Genomic DNA, 17,450 nt, shown 5'->3' on the forward strand with positions numbered 1-17,450 from the left:
TCACTAGCACATACAAATACGGGCACAGTATCATCATCTGTAAAATGAGGGCAATAATAGTATCCAACTTCATACTGTTGAGATGGTCAAGAGATTTTTATCATATAAAGCACCTGGAATCATGTCTGGCACATAGTATGTACATGAAAATGATAATTGTGGTCGCTATCTCGCTTCACATCCCACAACTATATTACAGATGAGAAAAATGGGCTAACTGGCTTCCTGTAGGGCTGTACTGACCATCTGACATTTACCTTCTGCTGCTATATTTTTCACTGTGGAGTTAACATTGATAAAAGAACTAATGCAATTATCAGTGGGATTGTAATGACGATTAACATAGCACTTCCACTTAGAAATGTCATAAAATACAGAAACATCCTAAGATATAAAAAAGACATATAATCATGTTCTTCTGACAAAGAAGGTGAGCCAGATGTGAAGATTATAGTCACAGAAGGAAAGCCAGTCATGATTTTGGCAACTAAGGTTATTTTACATATTTTCAGTTGAAAAGCTACAGAATCTAGAGATTTATTTTTCTTTGGAATCAATTTCTAGAAACCTGTCGTATGACTAAGAATTTCCCAACAATAGGGAGAGAACACTAATCACATATGCTTTTCTAGACAGGTACAGATGACTCTGAATAAGACGTTGAATATTATAGTTTAATGAGGAAAAGAAAATGAGTGGAATATCTAGAAAACAGGGTGAGGGGGCTTTATGAGTGTTCCCTCCCAGAGAGAGAAATGACTGGTCATTCTTGTAGTAGTTTCTAAATGGCTGAAGTGACTAGTCAGACCGCTGGGTTCAAATCCTTGCTCTGCCACTTGCTGAGTAACCTTTCTCTGTAGCTCAACTTTCTTCCCTAGAAAATTGGTGTGATAATGGCGTCTCCCTGATAGAGATCATGTATGTAAGGTATCGATCGTACTGCCCAGAAATTACTAATTATCCCCAAAATGTTACCTCGTAGTTCTTTACTGTAATGTCTTCCATCAGGTGACATCTGAGATGGGGGACAGATTATACCAAGTCAGTAGTCTTGGTCGCTTTGCTGAATCTGGTCATTTTCAGTGAACCCGTAGCTCTGTCCTGTAGATAAATAGTGGCCTTCCAGGAAGAAGGAAGTTGCTTTGCTTAAGAACTCTTGTTTTGAAGATGTGGACTGACTGCCTGCTGCCACCAAAACCAGTTCCTCCGATTAAAATAACCCTGTTAGCATCAGCACATTTGGTTCATCAGTTCCCTCTCCCACCATGAGGCTGCTGCCTGAAAGACTTAGCCACCAGGGATTGGGACACTCTCTTGAAGGAACACTTGAGGAAGTTAAAGCAAGGCCAACCCCCATTGCCCAAGATCCCCCATACCCTGGCCATCTGCACATTGTTCGGACCTTACAACTTGTGATCTGGGACCACTATGAATTACTGTCACAAATGGGATTTTCCCTTCTTCTGTGGCCCCAATTTATTTTGAGCCTTATGTTGGCATGATGGTCATGGGGATAGCCCTCATGCACGCACGCGTGTGTGCCTGTGCGTGTGTGCACACACACCCCAAAAAAGGAGAAATGCAGCTGCTTCTGTCCTAGCCTTGACTCAGGAAGCCCAGCTCCAGATGTCAGGGAAACACAGGCTGAACTGAAGGAACTCGGCAGCCAGGCTGAATTCACCAGTGTGGGAAATAAACCCAAAGAACCTTTGGGTTCTTGTCGAAAACTCAGGGTGCTGAGGATGCTGGGATTGGCTCACTACCTATTCAACAGTCTACGTCCCCCCGCCCCCTTCTCAGAGCCTTCAGGGGCAACAAACATGTGTGACGCCAGCATTCCATTCCCTTCCACACATGAAAATACCCTGATTCCTATCGTGATCACTCTACTTCCCAAAGGGGTGCTTAAGATGGGGCCGGAGGAAAGCATACCAGTAAATCTTCGCACTCTGGGCAAGGTGATAATTAAAAGCATTCTCCACGATGATGTGCTCTGGATGCCAAAAGGGAGACAGCTGGGACAGCAGGAAGTCTTAGAATGCCTGGGCTCGGGTCCCAGCTCTGCCCTGACTAGGTGGGTTTCAATAGTCAAGTAACTTCTTTGTCTATGATATAGGAATAGTGATTACACCAATGTTGCAAGTTTGAGGGAAGCAGTATTTATTAATGCACTTTAACTTGGATTCATCGGATGCTCTTATATACTCTGGAGTTTTCAAAGCACCTCAGGGAGTCTGTCTCCTGTCCCACTTCATTCTCTTTACTTTCCGTTCCTGTTCTCACTGAAGAAACAAAGGGAAGCTTGAACTGTGAAAGCTGAGCTATGCTTGGTGTCTAGAAGAAATGCTGGTCAAGGAGCCTGACTGAGGACCTTACTGAGGGTCTCTGCCCGCCTGGGCCCCATCACTAGCCCTGTCCTGTTTCATGCCCCAGGCTGTCAGCTGCCCCTCCTCCACCTTCTGAATTAGGGTTTTGGGTGACCCCTTTGACAACCACTCTAACCAGATGAATTACAGCGTTTCTAAAGATCATTTACATCTCTTCTCTACCCCCTTGGGAAATAGGCCAAAGGGCATTCACCAGAATGATGTCTTCCATGATGAAAAGGATGCAGATCTACATCACAAGATGCTAGGTGGAGATTTTCTAATACAGATGCATCCATGACGTCCATTACCTGCAAAGAAGCCTACAGTTACAAGCAAAACAACAAATGCCTAATATGTGATTTTTTTTTCAAACTTTAATATATATACACAGATGATCTGGGAGAGAGCATTTTGAAAATGCAGACTTCTGGGCATCGCCCCTCAGAGATCCTGACTCATTAGGTTTGGTATGGGGACAAGGATTCTGCATTTTTAAAACAGGTTTACCTGGTTTAGGTGATTCTGATGCATAAACACACGTGTGAAACAATGCCCTAGTTCTTTCTCCAGCCAGTCCTGTGTCCCGATTCTATATCACTGGCCCAAGTCATCTCTTAGGGTTGGCCAACCTGTATTTTCACACTAATTTTTTTTTCTTTCTTTCTTTTTTTTTTTTTTTGTAGAAAAAGAGTTCAAACCTACAGAAAAGTTCCAAGGAAAGTACAGTGAATTCCTACATACCCTTCCCCTAGATTGTTAACATTTTGCCACATTTGTTTGGTCTCTCTCATATTATTGTTGTCAATTTATTTTTTATAATATTAATTTATTATTGTTATCTTTGGTGAACCAGTTGAGAGTAAGTTTAAACATCATGACCCTTCATTTCCAAATACTTCAGCACTTATCTCCTAAGAACAAGAACTTCTCTGACATAACCACAATATAATGATCTCACCCAGGAAATTAATGTTGATATAATACCATTATCTAATATACCAGCCATATTCAAACTTTGCCAGGTGTCCTAATAATGTCCTTCATGGCAATTTTTTTTTTTTCCTGATCCAGATCCAGTCCAGGATTAGACATTGTATTTAGTTGAAATGTCTTTCTGCATTAATGCTTTTTTTTAAGCCACTGCTGTTTTCACAGAAATGTTTTTCAAGCACATATTTCCCGATAAACAACAGCATTTCTTTTCCCCCTCTGTCCTTATTACTTGTAAAGAGTCAGTGATCCAGTGTCAGCCTGAAGCAAAAGCAGACTTACCTGGTCCGGATTCTGCATCAGTCGAGGCCTTGGGAAAGGCGCCTGTCTCCTGGTCCTGGGTTTGCCTTGGAAGCTGATTTTCCAATGGCAAACCCTGTGACTGTTAGTGTGTCCCTCTTGTCTTTAGTCAAATGGGCTGTCACCTGGCTTATTCATTGTCCAGACTAATTCCTTGGCTATGTAAAGCTACCAAATATTACTTCACTGTAGTTTAAATTTCCCGAGGAAGAGTGACCGATAAAAGATATGCCACTTTAAAAGCAAACAAAATAAATAAGGTAATAACAAATAAAAACAGTTTAAAGAATATATAAATGCCAATGCCAAAAAAAAAGAAAAAAAAGCCACTTTTTACCCTTCCTAGCTTTCTCCAAGGCAATGCACACATCTGAGGGTGATTTTTTTCCCCAGCAGCCAGGACTATAAACAATCTGAAATCAGGATAAGTTGGCGGTATTCCTTCTGCTTCAGCCAGGAAAAAAAAGTCACCTGAAAAAAAAAAAAATCAAATGGTCAAAAAATGAGATGATGACCAGATATAATACACAAGACTTACTAGAATCCAGCTCTGGTATTCTCAGATTCTACAATGAGAGTAGAAAAGCAAAGCTCATACCAAGATGGCTGATTGGCATGATTTTAGGAATTCACTTATTTAATCATCAAGCAGGTAAGACATATTGTTGTGGAAGAAAACCCATTTCACATAAGCATCTTCCTGGCTTACACTGAATGAAGCCTAAATTAAAAAGAAAATGCCTCAGCTTTTCTTAAATGTTTGGGTTTTTATTTTCTTTGTTTTATTTTGCCAGCATTTACTTAAGGATAGTATGTGTTTTCTCTAGTGAGTGAATTTATTTTTAATTAAAGAGTTCTTTTCAAAGGGTCAGGAGACCTAGCTACAGGCCACTGTTCAGGATTTTTTTTTTTTTTTTCCTTAAATGGAGGATAGCAGGAAGAAAGCTGTGTTATTGGAGAAAGGGTTCAGGGGCTTGGCCTCCTGGACAATGTTGGAAGCTGAGCTGGGTGGGGGGAGATTGCTCCTTTCTATTCAGACACCCCAGTTCTGTTGTACTCAAACCTATGTTTTCCTAGCTGTCTTTAAGGACCTTCACGATTGTCACTGCTAACATAGCCAAGAAGTCCTATGCAGTAGCCCCTAGAGAACTTTTGGTTGGTAAATGAGATGGGTTCCGGAATGATCAGTTTCTTGTAAGGTGAGCATCCTCATCCCGATTTCTGGACATTTCCTGCAAGATATCTCTGTAGGGTGACCATACATCTTGGCTTGCCCAGAACAGTCCCAATTTATCTTTGTTATCCCAATATACTTATTAAAATGTCCCTGCTTCATTTTCAAAAGCGTCCTGGTTGGATGATAACCTACATGTCCACTCTGAGACTATGGGAAACTTAAAGTATTTTCTCCCCACACAAAAACCAGTGGAGTTGTTTGAGTTGTTTATGCTGATGCATAACCAGTCTTTATCCTAGTGATGAGCTTAACTCTATTTCTACCTTCTGCTGTGGAGGATTACTCCATCTCTAACTCTTGCATTCCAAAGATTCTGATCACCCCACCTTTTCTTGCCTTCTTCACATTTCTCACCTTCCTCAGTAATGAGTTTTATTGAAACTTGGACCAAGCCTGCATGTGCTGTGCAAGGAAAGACTGGACTGCAATCACCTCTTTCACCTGTAGCCAAGAGACATTGGGAATGAAATCTTGCGCTTTCCCACAGTGAAGCAGCCTTGTTCTTTACTCAGGCCGAAGGCCTTCCTCAGTGGACAGATACTGTTGAGGCAGTTATTGTGTGGTTTTATGCCTCAGATCATTTATTTGTAATTCTAAAAGAAGACTAATAGCTTTAAAGTATTTTGAGAATCTCAAGGCTCAGAAGATTATAAATAACAAGAGAAATATTTTTCTCATCTAAAATGGCAGCACAGATATTGTGGTTACTTACTTAATAGATAGCGTGTGGTTGCTGGGCCATTTGCAGCTGATGAGTTTTTTCCAGTGCTCTATTTATAGAGCTAGGTCAGAAATATCACTTCCGCAGGAACTTGACCTACAGACCATTGTCAATTTTAAAGACCCAAGGAAGTGGGGTACATGCTCAATACAGCTGTTTCACAGGTTCAGTTAGTGAAGCACAGGCCCCCAAGGAAATTAATTTTGCTGGTGGATAGATGTCTGAGCCTGTCTCAATCACTTTTATATGATACCTTTGCTCTGTGGCCTCATGGAGCTTGTAGGTCCTCTTGAATCCTTATTCTCGAATACCCTCTCCCTGGCAGTCTTCCTCCCTTTTGATTGTCAGCCTGTTCAATGTGGGTCGCTGAAATTCTGGCTTTCCACATCAAATAGAAAGAGAGCTGATGATCCACCACCAGAAGTAACTTAGGCTACCTTGAGAAACTTGGGAAAAAGCAGACATAAGTATTTCCCTACTTCATCTTTCTATTGGGGCTAAACAATATTCTCAGTCACTTCCTCAGTTCAAATGAATGACCCAACAACCACCAAAAAAACGGTATGCTGAAGCTCAGCAACTTCCATGGGCCTGGTTTTAAACAGGAGAAACTGAATTTAATGAATGATAATCCCTTTCTAATCCCTACTCTTTCCCTCAGACTCCCATCTTTAAGCTTTGTTCTTATGAAGTTGTGTTTGCTGGGACTTGGCCACTGGCCAACACATGTTTACCCATCAAAAGGTTTTAGGGGGTAGGATTGGCTAAGAAAATCCCTAGTTTAGAGAGAAATCTGCTCTTAGGAAAAGGACCCCACGTCTGCACTCTCTTCAGGCTTAAATGGGTGCTGGGTAAGGGCACAGACATTCAAAGACAGCACGTGGAATAGAGCATTCTCAAACTTCCTGGAAAAAGTGAGGTCCAGAATGAGGAACTAATTTCTTATCGTTAAAATACCATAGATTCAAAGTTTTTAGAAAAGGCAGGAACTTTTGAGATAATTTTGAACAACCCCTTCTGGTCATGGATGAGGAAACTGAGGCTCAGAGAACCGAAGTAGCTGGTCGTTACCAAGGCCTGCTCTGATGTTCTTTGTTACATCACTCTCTTCTCCCACCTGGTCTCATTAAAAGCCCACAGCGAAGTCAGAGATAGAGCTCCAGGGTCCTGTCTTCCATCCAGCAGCCGGCCATATGCTATCATGCATTGTATAGAACACGCTTCAGGGTGTGAGGATGAGAGGTCAGAAGGAGAATGTCAACTCCAGTGGTAACATACCATCCCTTTCCCCGAACTTATTTCAGTACTGAAATCATTTGTAAGTATTTTAATTCATTTTTTAAAATTTCCTCTTTCTAGTCTCAGTAAGTTGTCTTTCATCTAAAGGGGCAGGAGGGACTGAATGTCCAGAATATCTAGCCCGCTTAAGCCATGAACTTCTCCTTCCCCTCTGTTCCTATTCTGGAATCACTGCTTTGTTTACACTTTTTTTTTTTTTTTTAACATGGAAAAGTCTAGTCTTTTAAAGTGGACCCTTTTGCTGCAGGGCACACTTTTATGTTATGTACTGGAGATTCAATTTGACCTCCCAGAAATGCTTATTAGCACAGGAGTCATACATTGAAATGATTTCAGAGAAGGAGCTTCCTCACTGAAAGCTCCCCAACAGCCCCCTTCTGAATACTGACACTGGTTGGTACCAGAGGCCCATTACCTTTTTGGAAATCAAGGTTACATAGCAACCTGATTATCCTCCTCCAGTCTGATTGCACAAGAACTACGCCCTGTGTACAGAGCAGAGAGAGAGCTTCTTGCCTTGTAAGAAATTTGTCTTCATAACCAACTCCCACTCCAAAGGAGTAGGGAATTGGATCTAAAGATAGTAGTCATGAAACATATTCCAGAATCCAAATCTTGTTGTTTTAACCACTTCATTCCTGAGCTTTACTAGCCTGCCTCATTACTAGAGCATAAAAAAATGTAGAAGGTGATGATTAAACTTTTTTTCTCCCTAGAATTTCATCTTCAGTGTTTGATCATCATTGTTCCTGTCATTCATACATATCAAGTATCTTCATCTAAGGGTCACCAAACCTTTGGTTGCCTGGAGGCAAGAATTATTATTCATATTTTACAGATGGGTAAGCAATTACAGAAAGACAACATGCTTTGACTTACCTAAAAGGGTCTCTGAGAGAGCAGAGTATGAATATTCCCCCTGTCTTTTTCAGAGAGACCTGACTTCAGTGTAAATAAATTAGATTTTCTCTCTGTGGCTTAAGCAGGTATTTCTACAAGTTCAATCCTGTGACAATGAAAAATCCCCAATACTGAAAATATTTTCAAAACCCAGTTCACTTACTTGATTTTTTAAATTTGTATTGGAATCAACCAAATTCCAGTACAATGAATTCATACTGCCTTGGCAGATCTAAATATCACAGTCATCAAAAAGGAGAGAGGGAGAGAATGCCCCAATTTTTATTCCTTCTGCTTAAAATGAGCATAGAAAAGATTCACTTATCTATTTCTTGACCAGTTAGGTCATTGGGCAGGAAATCATCTTTCCTGAAAAGCCAGTAAGCAGATTCCTTCTACCTTAAATTTCCCATAAACAACGTTAATGATCATTTATGCCAGCCTCACATAGGAATGCTTAAAAGCCAAAAGGCATGAGGGACCACTGAGTTTTCTAGTTGAAAATAAAGTTACAAATTTATAGTAACTGACAGCTTCTCCACTTCCCTTTCTCAAGCCATCCCACCACCTATAACCACCCTTCAATTGTTTTTCCATATTCAAAGCCCTATTAAGTGACAATATTTTTCAATCCTGCCCAGATTTTTTTAAGCCTCCAACCAGAGAGGGTCAGTTTCAGGCCATCTGATTTGCATGAATCCAGTGGCTGGGCCAGTTGAGCGAGGTTAAATAGCTTGCCAAGCCAGAGCATGCATCGTCTTTCTGGAAACCCCTGGCCCTGGGTTATCACTGTATATCAGAACAAAGGAAGCCGAGTGTAGAGCCTGAGTGACACACAGAGTTCAGATGAGTTGATAAGATGCTCACAACATACTTCCATCAGTGTCTTCCCAGAGATGGGCCTCTGGGCTCTTCAGGCCCTTCCCAGCCGCCCACCCCTCCCCACTCCCACCCCTGGTTGGCAGAGTAGCCAGCTATTTGACATAATGAGCCTGGAGAAGGCTAATTGGAGTAGTGGTTAAAACCCAGTCATATACATGCTACTATGTATAAAATAGATCACCAACAAGGACCTGTATAGCATAGGGAACACTACTCAATATTTTGTAATAACCTATAAGGGAAAAGAATCTGAAAAAGAATACACACACACACACACACACACATATATAACTGAATCACTTGCTGTACACCTGAAACTAACACAACATTGTAAACCAACTATACTTCAAAAAAAAAAAAAGACTCAGCCTTGTTTCGAATCCTCGCTCTATCATTAACCAACCATGTGACCTTGGGAGAATTACTTAATCTCTTATAGCCTTGGTCTGTCAATAGGGATGATGATACCCCCTACCTCATAGGGTGGTTGTGAGGATCAGAAAAGATGTACCTAAGATATGAAGCTCAAATAAGATGTAAGCCCTCCTTATTTAAAGGGCTTACCTAGTGCCTAGCTTATAGCACTTTAAAAATAGTGTTTTTCCTTATCATTTAACTTTCAAGGCCCTGCTGTTATTGCTCTGGCGGTGGCTTAACGTTTGTAAGCACTCCTGAAGATATATCTCCTCAAGCTTGCCCACTTAAGGTTTCCATTGAAAACTTTTCCCTGGTTATTTTCACTCATGGCCCTTGGTTAAGAACCCCAGCTTACCTGTCTGACAAGCAGCCAAGCATGTGGGTACTTTTTTTAAATACTGTTTTCATTGGTTTAGGCACATGGAATTCTTTAAATAGCCACTATTGGTCAATTGTGGCTCTGACCCCTATAAACATCTTCTAGGCCTGGGAAGTGCACCTACAGTCGTATCACCACAAATTTTTTTTGAGTGCTTAACTAATTAGCAACTCCTAATTATTCACATGTAGCTCTTTCTTGGCAAACTTTCAAACTCAGGCTCACTTCATGCTATCACTTAGTGGGCATCGAAGCAACAAGTTTCTAGAGTTTGCTTGAAAAATGTAAATCTATTAATTTGGGCTTAAGCAAGGTAGAATTAAGAATGTAAATCTGCTGCTAAAACAAATATATACCATGGTTCCAAGTTTAGTAAGAATAACTTATTGACTATTTAACCACTATTTATGAAGCATCCTCTGGGTCTCAGACTTCGTGATTCAGGCATACAACCATAAATCAGACATGGATTTGGCCCTCTTAAAATATACATTGGGGGTGGTCAGAAAAGCACGCAAGTAATATACCACAGGATTTAAAAAATGGCAGTAATGTGAGAGAGTGAACTGAGTATTATGGGCGTTTGGAGGAGGAAGCCATTATTTCTGTGATGATCAGGGAGGTGGCGTGTCAGAAGTGGTATTGAAGACTGCATGGGCATAGAGGCATTCAGGTGTGGAGGCGGCACGAGGAAGGAGTGATTAACTTGGAGCAGAGCCTTTATGAAGTGGGAGGGAGGGAAGAGGTGTGGAGAGGCAGGTCGGGCACAGCTGCAAGAATGCCAATCGTAGGAATTTAGAACTCTTTAAAGGCACTTGGGAGCCGCCAAAAGTTTTTGAGCGTGCTGATCATAAGTGACAGGGCAGCACGCTTAGATGTGTGCTTGGGGAGATCAGTCGGGCAGTAGAAGAGAGGATGCTTTCGTAGGGAGAAACTGACAGGAGCATGGAGAGCAGCGAGAAAGTGACAGCAGCCATCCCCAGGGGAAAGCTAACGTGGGTCTGATCTAGGTTGGGGTGGGATGAATGGACGTAAGTGAGACTTTACAGTGAAATCAATCCGTCTTCACAGTTTCTTGGAATTGAGAAGCACAGGAGAGGGAGAAACTTTTAAATGGAACTGAGGTTTCAAGCCAGATTAACTGGAAGGCCAAAGAAGGAGGAGTAAGTTTATACAGGAAGGGATGAGCTCAATTTGAAGATACTGAGTTTATGGTGCCCAAATGCATTATGTCAGGCAGGAAGATCTCGTGGTTGAAAATGGGGGACAGGTGCTGAGGTTAAGTGGGAGGTTGAGACAAAGGCTTAGAAATCATCCACCTGGGGGTGTCATCCTTGTCAACAGTGAGGACGTGCCATATGGAGCAGACATTGCAAGCTTGGTGAGAATGAGTCATACATGGCTCATCAGCATGTTTATTTATGTGTTTTTAAAAGTTTTTTAAATAAGTCAACATTTTCCAATCAGAAGATTGTACTTAAAGTGTTGATTTTAAAATAAAAGATCAAAAGATGTGGCTAACCGTGAACTCATATTGCCATGTGACGACGACAGCTGGAGCTGAACAGGGGCTGTCCCCTTGAGATCGTGGGTGAATTGTCTAATTCACCACAGTCTCCACTACTCCCCGTCATCTCCTAACACTTAATATTTGGACAAGAAGTGGATTAATGATTGCCTAGGGCTGCAGGGCAGGAAAGAGGGGGCTGGAGGCTTATGGCTAAGGGATATGGAGTTTCTTGGGGGGTGATGAAATGTTCCAGAGTTGATTGTAGTGATGGTTGATCAACTCTGAATATAGTAAAAACCATTGAACTGTACACTTTAAATGGCTGGATTGTACAACATGTGAATTATCTCGACAAAGCTGTTTGGTAAAAATGCAAGAAAAAGGAACATCAGTGGTCACTGCCCTGGCAGTGTTGGTTTTCTTAAAGCAGAAAATACTTTTCTGTTAGGTGTCTCTATCAAAAAGGGGGAAATGAAAGACAGACTGAGAGGGTCATGTATTTCAAGAAAAATGGAAGAGAGTACATCTGTTTGTGGTAGGGAAGACTTTCTACGTGTTAAAATGCAGACACCTGGCCTCTTTATTAATGTACGTTACCTTCCCAGCCACTGAAGGCAGGTGCGTGTTAGGGGAAAAATTGGCTATGGCCAGCTCCCTGAGGTCCACCCACAACTAAGGGGAGAGGGAGAAGAAAAGCGGAGAAGGAAAAGGAATCCTCAACATAGTTGATACAAGGAGAAGCAGAAGAAGCCAGTACATTGGATGCCGGAAGAGGGGGAAGCTTTATCAGGTCAAGGAGGATGGGGACAGAGAAGTCAGGAGGTTACGGGACCATCCATTGCGAGAAATGGGGCCAATGAGAGATGCAGATTCAGATGACAAAGCATTCAGAACACCTAGTTCAGAAGTTAGTATTTTATCCTCAGGCACAAGGACTGTGGAAGGATTTTAGGGGAGCAGTGTGATCAGATCAGCACAGTCTAGATTATATGTTTTCAAATTAATTCTTGTGTGTTTTGAATTGTGTGCATGATGAGCCAAGGTCACCCTACATTTTATTCTTTCCTTTGCTAAATTCTCCCTCACTCTGAAATCCCCGGGTTTGTTGAGCCCCTGGATGTTGATGCCATCCAGTTCGTTCCCATACCTGCTTGAACCAGAGAAAACATATGGTTGTTTTTTGCTATCCCATGGGTTCTCACCATTGGCAGTATGTTGTCTGGGGCTGAATAATTCTTTGTTGTGTGGACTGGCCTGTGCCTCGTAGGATGTTTAGCAGCATCCCTGGCCTCTACCCTCTAGACGCCATAGCACTCCCACCTGGACATGACCCACAGAATCACCTCCAGCCTAGAACCACTGAATTCCATTCATCTGCTGCTCTATTTGATCCCAGGAGCTTAAGACCATGCAGAGCTGGGAGGCCACCCTGAAAGATGCTGACCCAGAAAAGAGGAATTCCTATTCCACACAGAGGGTTGAATATCAGATGATGCCCTGAGCAGGCAACAAATGAGAAACTCAAGCCCTCATTTTGTTTTAGCTGATTCAGTGGACTTCAGCCTTTTGGTACTTGGTCTCCTCATTGGAAAGAGATGGTGTCTTGAGGATACAAGGCAAACTACAAATCCCACTATGCCCCCTTAGGCTAAGACTCATCTCATGGCCCAGGGCCAAAGTGAGCACAGGAGTTTGGAGGAGACCTCAGGATGTGCTACATAGGATAGTGGAGGCTGGCTTCTAAGTGGTGGGTCTTGCGAGGCTGCCTCTAACGCAGAAGAACAGGAGGAGTGCAGGAATGGGTTCCTCCTGGTGATGTCAAGAGAGATCAGTGAAGCTCTGGAGATGTCAGAGAGTAGCTGAAGAACAACTTGGTATAGACTAGAAACTCGGATAAAGTTTACTTCAGATCCTCCCCCTTATAGGAAAGTCTTAGAAAGTAAAAGAATGTTTCTCTTGGGATAAGAATGTCTAATACAGATTAGATATGAAATGGTGAGATCTTCCAGATTCCTCTTCTGGGTGCGTGTACGTTCCACGGTTGGAAAGGCATAGGAATTTTATATACATATGCCACCATTTCCATATTGATAAGGAAAATTGAATTAAGACTCTTATCAAGCTGAGAAAGTCTTAACAACTCTATTAAACTAAGACTATTTCATAACTGGCTCTTATTCTATGTAGTAGGGTTATGCTTTTCTGCCATGGATGTTGAGTGGCTTGATTTATTATTAGCAATGGCTCCAAGCTTCCTTGCAGTGCACCTCTTATTGATATATAACTCGGTTATCTCTGAGCCCAGTGGTGGTTACTTTCATTGAGGCTGAAGGAAACCCATGCTGGCTTTTCTTTTTAGTCTCATATTCCTTAACCGCCCCCCCACTTTCTTCCTTCTCTCCTTCATCAACTTTTGTGGTAACGACCTGGGCTCCCGAGTACTCTGAGCAATGAGCAGTGACTGGACTTTTGTTTATGTGAAACACCATGACAAGATAGGGTGTCCATAATCATGGTTTTGCCCTGTTTCAGGCATTTCTGGATCCAGCTGTGTGACAGCTGCACTAGGAAACACCTGGAGTCACAGTGTGAACACCCGGCTGATTCTCCAGTACCTTGGTTCAGAGAGAAGACAGGTGAGTGCTTTGACAATGTTCTCTGACTGTCAAGGTCAGGGAACAAGATATACTGGCAATCTGAGTGTTCATCTTCTGAAAGCATTGGCCATGCTGTCTGTCCTGGGCCAACACTGTCAGAGGATGGGTAAGGAAACCAGCCACCCTGCCTACCTCAATAGCAGTTCTAATAAAGTGGGGAGACAAGTCACCCACAGGGAAAAAAAATACAAAAACAGAGAGTTAGCTTGCCCCCGATGTTTGCCAATAGCTTGTAAGTGACCAAGGTCCACACCCCTAGGGATCTCAAACTCTCTACCTCTAAAGGGTGAATGAACGATAATTTCTCTTAGCTGATATTCGTTGAGGGCTAGATAATTAGGGTACAAATTAAATAATGATGGTGCCTTCTCTTGAGGTTAGTATGTTTTGAAATAATTAGGCCACACAGACCCTGCTAAGTGGATAAACTCTTCCCAGATCCTGGGTACTTTTGCATTAACTTATAAACCAGTAGATTAAAGTACTGAATGATGCCAGAGATTATCAAAAGGATAATGAGACTCAGAGCTGTCTCTTTATGTTGTCTATCCTAGACTCAAGTGAGAATTCCCCCCTTCCATCTGTAAAGGTTACATTCTACATCTTTCTTGATCTCCCCTCCCACTCCAAAGAAAGGAACACCACAGTGTGACCCCTTTGGTAAAATGTTTCATAATTAGGAAGTTTGTTTTTCCTGATGTCTAACCTCAACTTTATCCTGCTGTGTGGACCAGGTTCCATCACAACCTCTCCTGCAAGTGGGAGGAAGAAGAAGACAGGGTGATTATTCTGATTTGTTAGATGGGGCAGAATTCAGAAGCCAGACTTGCCCATCTTGCTAAATATATAACAAATCCAAGTTATTAATTAAAGAGACATGAAATATCATGCTGGTGGTCCTTTCTGGGGAAGGTGGTAGGAAGGGAGTTGTTAACATTTACCTGCATTAAGTAAACTGGCTCTTTTTCAAGGAATCAGGAATCATCAAAAACTTTGCTTGTTGCAGACGTAACTTTCTGAGTGCCCTTGGTTACAGACCAGAGGATTCTTCTTAGTTTGCTTGGGACTGTGTAAATAACATTCCAGCTTGATGATTGAGTCAGCCATGTTCTGAGAAGATAGAGCTGCTTGTTTTCACTTTGGCGGAACATTCTTGAGTTTTCAGGCCCTGGCGTGCTCATTACCTCAGTGATACCTTTTCCCTGATGATTTAAGTGTCCTGGGTTCTAAATCCATCACTTCTCTTTCAGTGGAACACACTCAGAAATGTTCCTGTAGAACCTAATGACCTTTAGCTTGTACCTTAGGTTATAAATCGTGTTAAATAAATCCTGTTTGCAGCTATCAGGGGTATCATTAAGGACTGTCAAGCACTACTACCTAAACTCTAATTTGAGGAAGCAAAATTCCTTGTGAATTCATTCATTTTCATGGATCCTTAACCCTACGCCTTGAAAACTTGTAGTTTATCTCTGTTTTTGATTTTAGACAGTACACACTGATTTGATGATTCAGTTTATTATCTATGGTACCACGGATTCCAGGTTCCCAGATCCTAGTTTTACTAACTCTAGTTAGCATTTATTAGTAAATAAAAATAGCCACATTTTTCTTTTCCTTTTGCTTTAGTAAATTAACCAGTCATTTCCATTTTGTCAGTGTCAACAAGAAGTAGCTGGTAGGACACATGCTATTATTTTGTGTACCTTTGGTGACTGGAGGATTTTGGTGGCTCTTGGTTCTTGGCTCATAAGGTCAAATACAGACCACTAGACACAAGAAGAACAGGGAGCAAAGCATGGATAGATCAGTGACAGTCTATCAACTCATATCCTATTAGGTGGGTCAGCAGTGTTATCTTAATCTACAAAGGACAACTTGTTACTATCATTACTAATCAATCAAGAGCAGAGTTAAATGTCTTTGAATCATGTTTTCAAACAATAATTAGAAATTAAAGTAAAATATGACCAGTGTTAAAATGGCCACCCCAGGCAAAAGAACAAACATTTCATTAATCTATAGAAATGTACATGCCTTTTGGGCCCAGTTGTTAAATTTGTGGCTCAACAACTAGGATAAATGTTGATATATAACAGCGGTCCCCGAACTTTTTGGCACCAGGGACCAGTTTCTTGGAACACAATCTTTCCACGGACTGGGGGTGAGGTGGAGGATGCATCGGGTAGTAATGCAAGCGATGGGGAGCAATGGGGAGCGGCAGATGAAGCTTTGCTCGCTTGCCTGCCACTCACCTCCTGCTGTGCGGCCCTGTTCCTAACAGGCTGCGGACGAGTACCAGTCTGTGGCCCAGGGGTTTGGGACCCCTGATATAGAAAACACACCTCTATCTGATGACCTTATCTCGACTTAGCAGAGGGTGTACCTAATGATTCAGTGAGCCCTTCCTGTGGTCTTACTTCATGATCAAGTAGAAAAGCCATATGGAGATAAATCTTTTCTGGGATATGTGCACAGAACAAGACTTTAAAGGTACCCTTTAAGGTAATTGCACCAAATATTTCCTTTTAACACAGTTTAGTAGGAGAGTTTGCCTAGATCATTCTAGGGTGGGCAGACCCATGGAACACCAGCCACTTGGGGAAGATACCAGGATAGCTTTTTTTTTCTCATGCACAGGCGGAGGCCACTACACCAAAAGATCAAGGTTATGGAATAAGGATTATGTTTTATCCCCTTTCTATGACACTGAGCTCTACAACAGGGTTTTTGCATGTGAGGCTTAGTCTGAGACCACAGGGCTGGAAGGGGGTCAGGTCAAGCTGAGCAGATCTTCGAGCCGATTAACCCGAGAGCTGAATTGTATAGTCCAAGGTAAGGAGTCCTCCCTGGGTGATTATTTTCTTTACACCCTGGAAACTTTGTAAAATTATATAACCAAGAAAGAAATCTCCTTATCAGGGCACTAGCCAAGTTAATTCTCTTGTTTATTCTGCTTCGGGATTGCAAAAAAACCCTCTTAAGAGCTGGGAAACATTTTCTTTTGGACTAATTTAGCTTTTTTTTCCATTTGACTTTTATTTACTCTTTCCTTCCTCTGCTTCAATCCTGCCCCACCCTTTTTGCAGCATTTTTATTCTTACCAAAGACATATCCTTAGAGTAGAATTGAAATGGCCTCTACTAGGTATTCTGGGTTGTTTGGTTTTGTTTTGTTTTCAGTTTTTTTGGTTTTGTTTTTGGTTTTAATGATCAAAAGTATGTTTTGGTCCACCACGTGCATGGCGTGGGGATGCAAAGAAGTAGAAGGCACAGTTCCTGCCTTCAGGGTTCTTCTGGTCTGGTACGGGAGGTGAACCAAAATGCAGTGTGTGAGTCAAAGAGCAAACTCATACTGAGATACCGTCACAGGCAGTGTTTGATTTGTGATCTAATAAGTGTTTAAAACAGTAACTGCGTTGAAGCCAGAGGAAGGTAAACTCATCAGAGGCACATTCATCTTTTCAGGAGAAAGTGGGACTTGAGTATCACTTATTTATTTATTTATTTAAAATAAATTTATTTGTGGCTGCATTGAGTCTTCGTTGCTGTGCACGGGTTTTCTCTAGTTGCGACAAGCGGCGGCCACTCTTTGTTGCACTGTGAGGGCTTCTCATTGCGGTGGCTTCTCTTGTTGCGGAGTATGGGCTCTAGGCACACGGGCTTCAGTAGTTGTTGCATGCAGACTCAGTAGTTGTGGCTCGCGGGCTCTAGAGCGCAGGCTCAGTAGTTGTGGCGCACGGGCTTAGTTGTTCTGCGGCATGTGGGATCTTTCCGGACCAGGGCTCGA

At 42.0% G+C, this 17,450-nt stretch overlaps 1 protein-coding gene across 5 annotated transcripts in view; it reads left to right on the forward strand.

Moving 5' to 3' along the window:
* RAD51B (RAD51 paralog B) overlaps nt 1-17,450 on the forward strand; it is a 666,036-nt gene that overhangs the window by 544,530 nt on the left and 104,056 nt on the right. For all 5 annotated transcript variants that reach the window (XM_082617995.1, XM_082617991.1, XM_082617994.1 and 2 more), the window contains exon 9: nt 13,537-13,640. In XM_082617995.1, coding sequence (XP_082474121.1) covers nt 13,537-13,640 — 104 coding nt within the window. The remainder of the gene's footprint in view (nt 1-13,536; nt 13,641-17,450) is intronic.

This window comes from Mesoplodon mirus (genome assembly GCF_964341445.2).
Source record: "Mesoplodon mirus genome assembly, chromosome: 4".
Lineage (NCBI taxonomy): Eukaryota > Metazoa > Chordata > Mammalia > Artiodactyla > Ziphiidae > Mesoplodon > Mesoplodon mirus.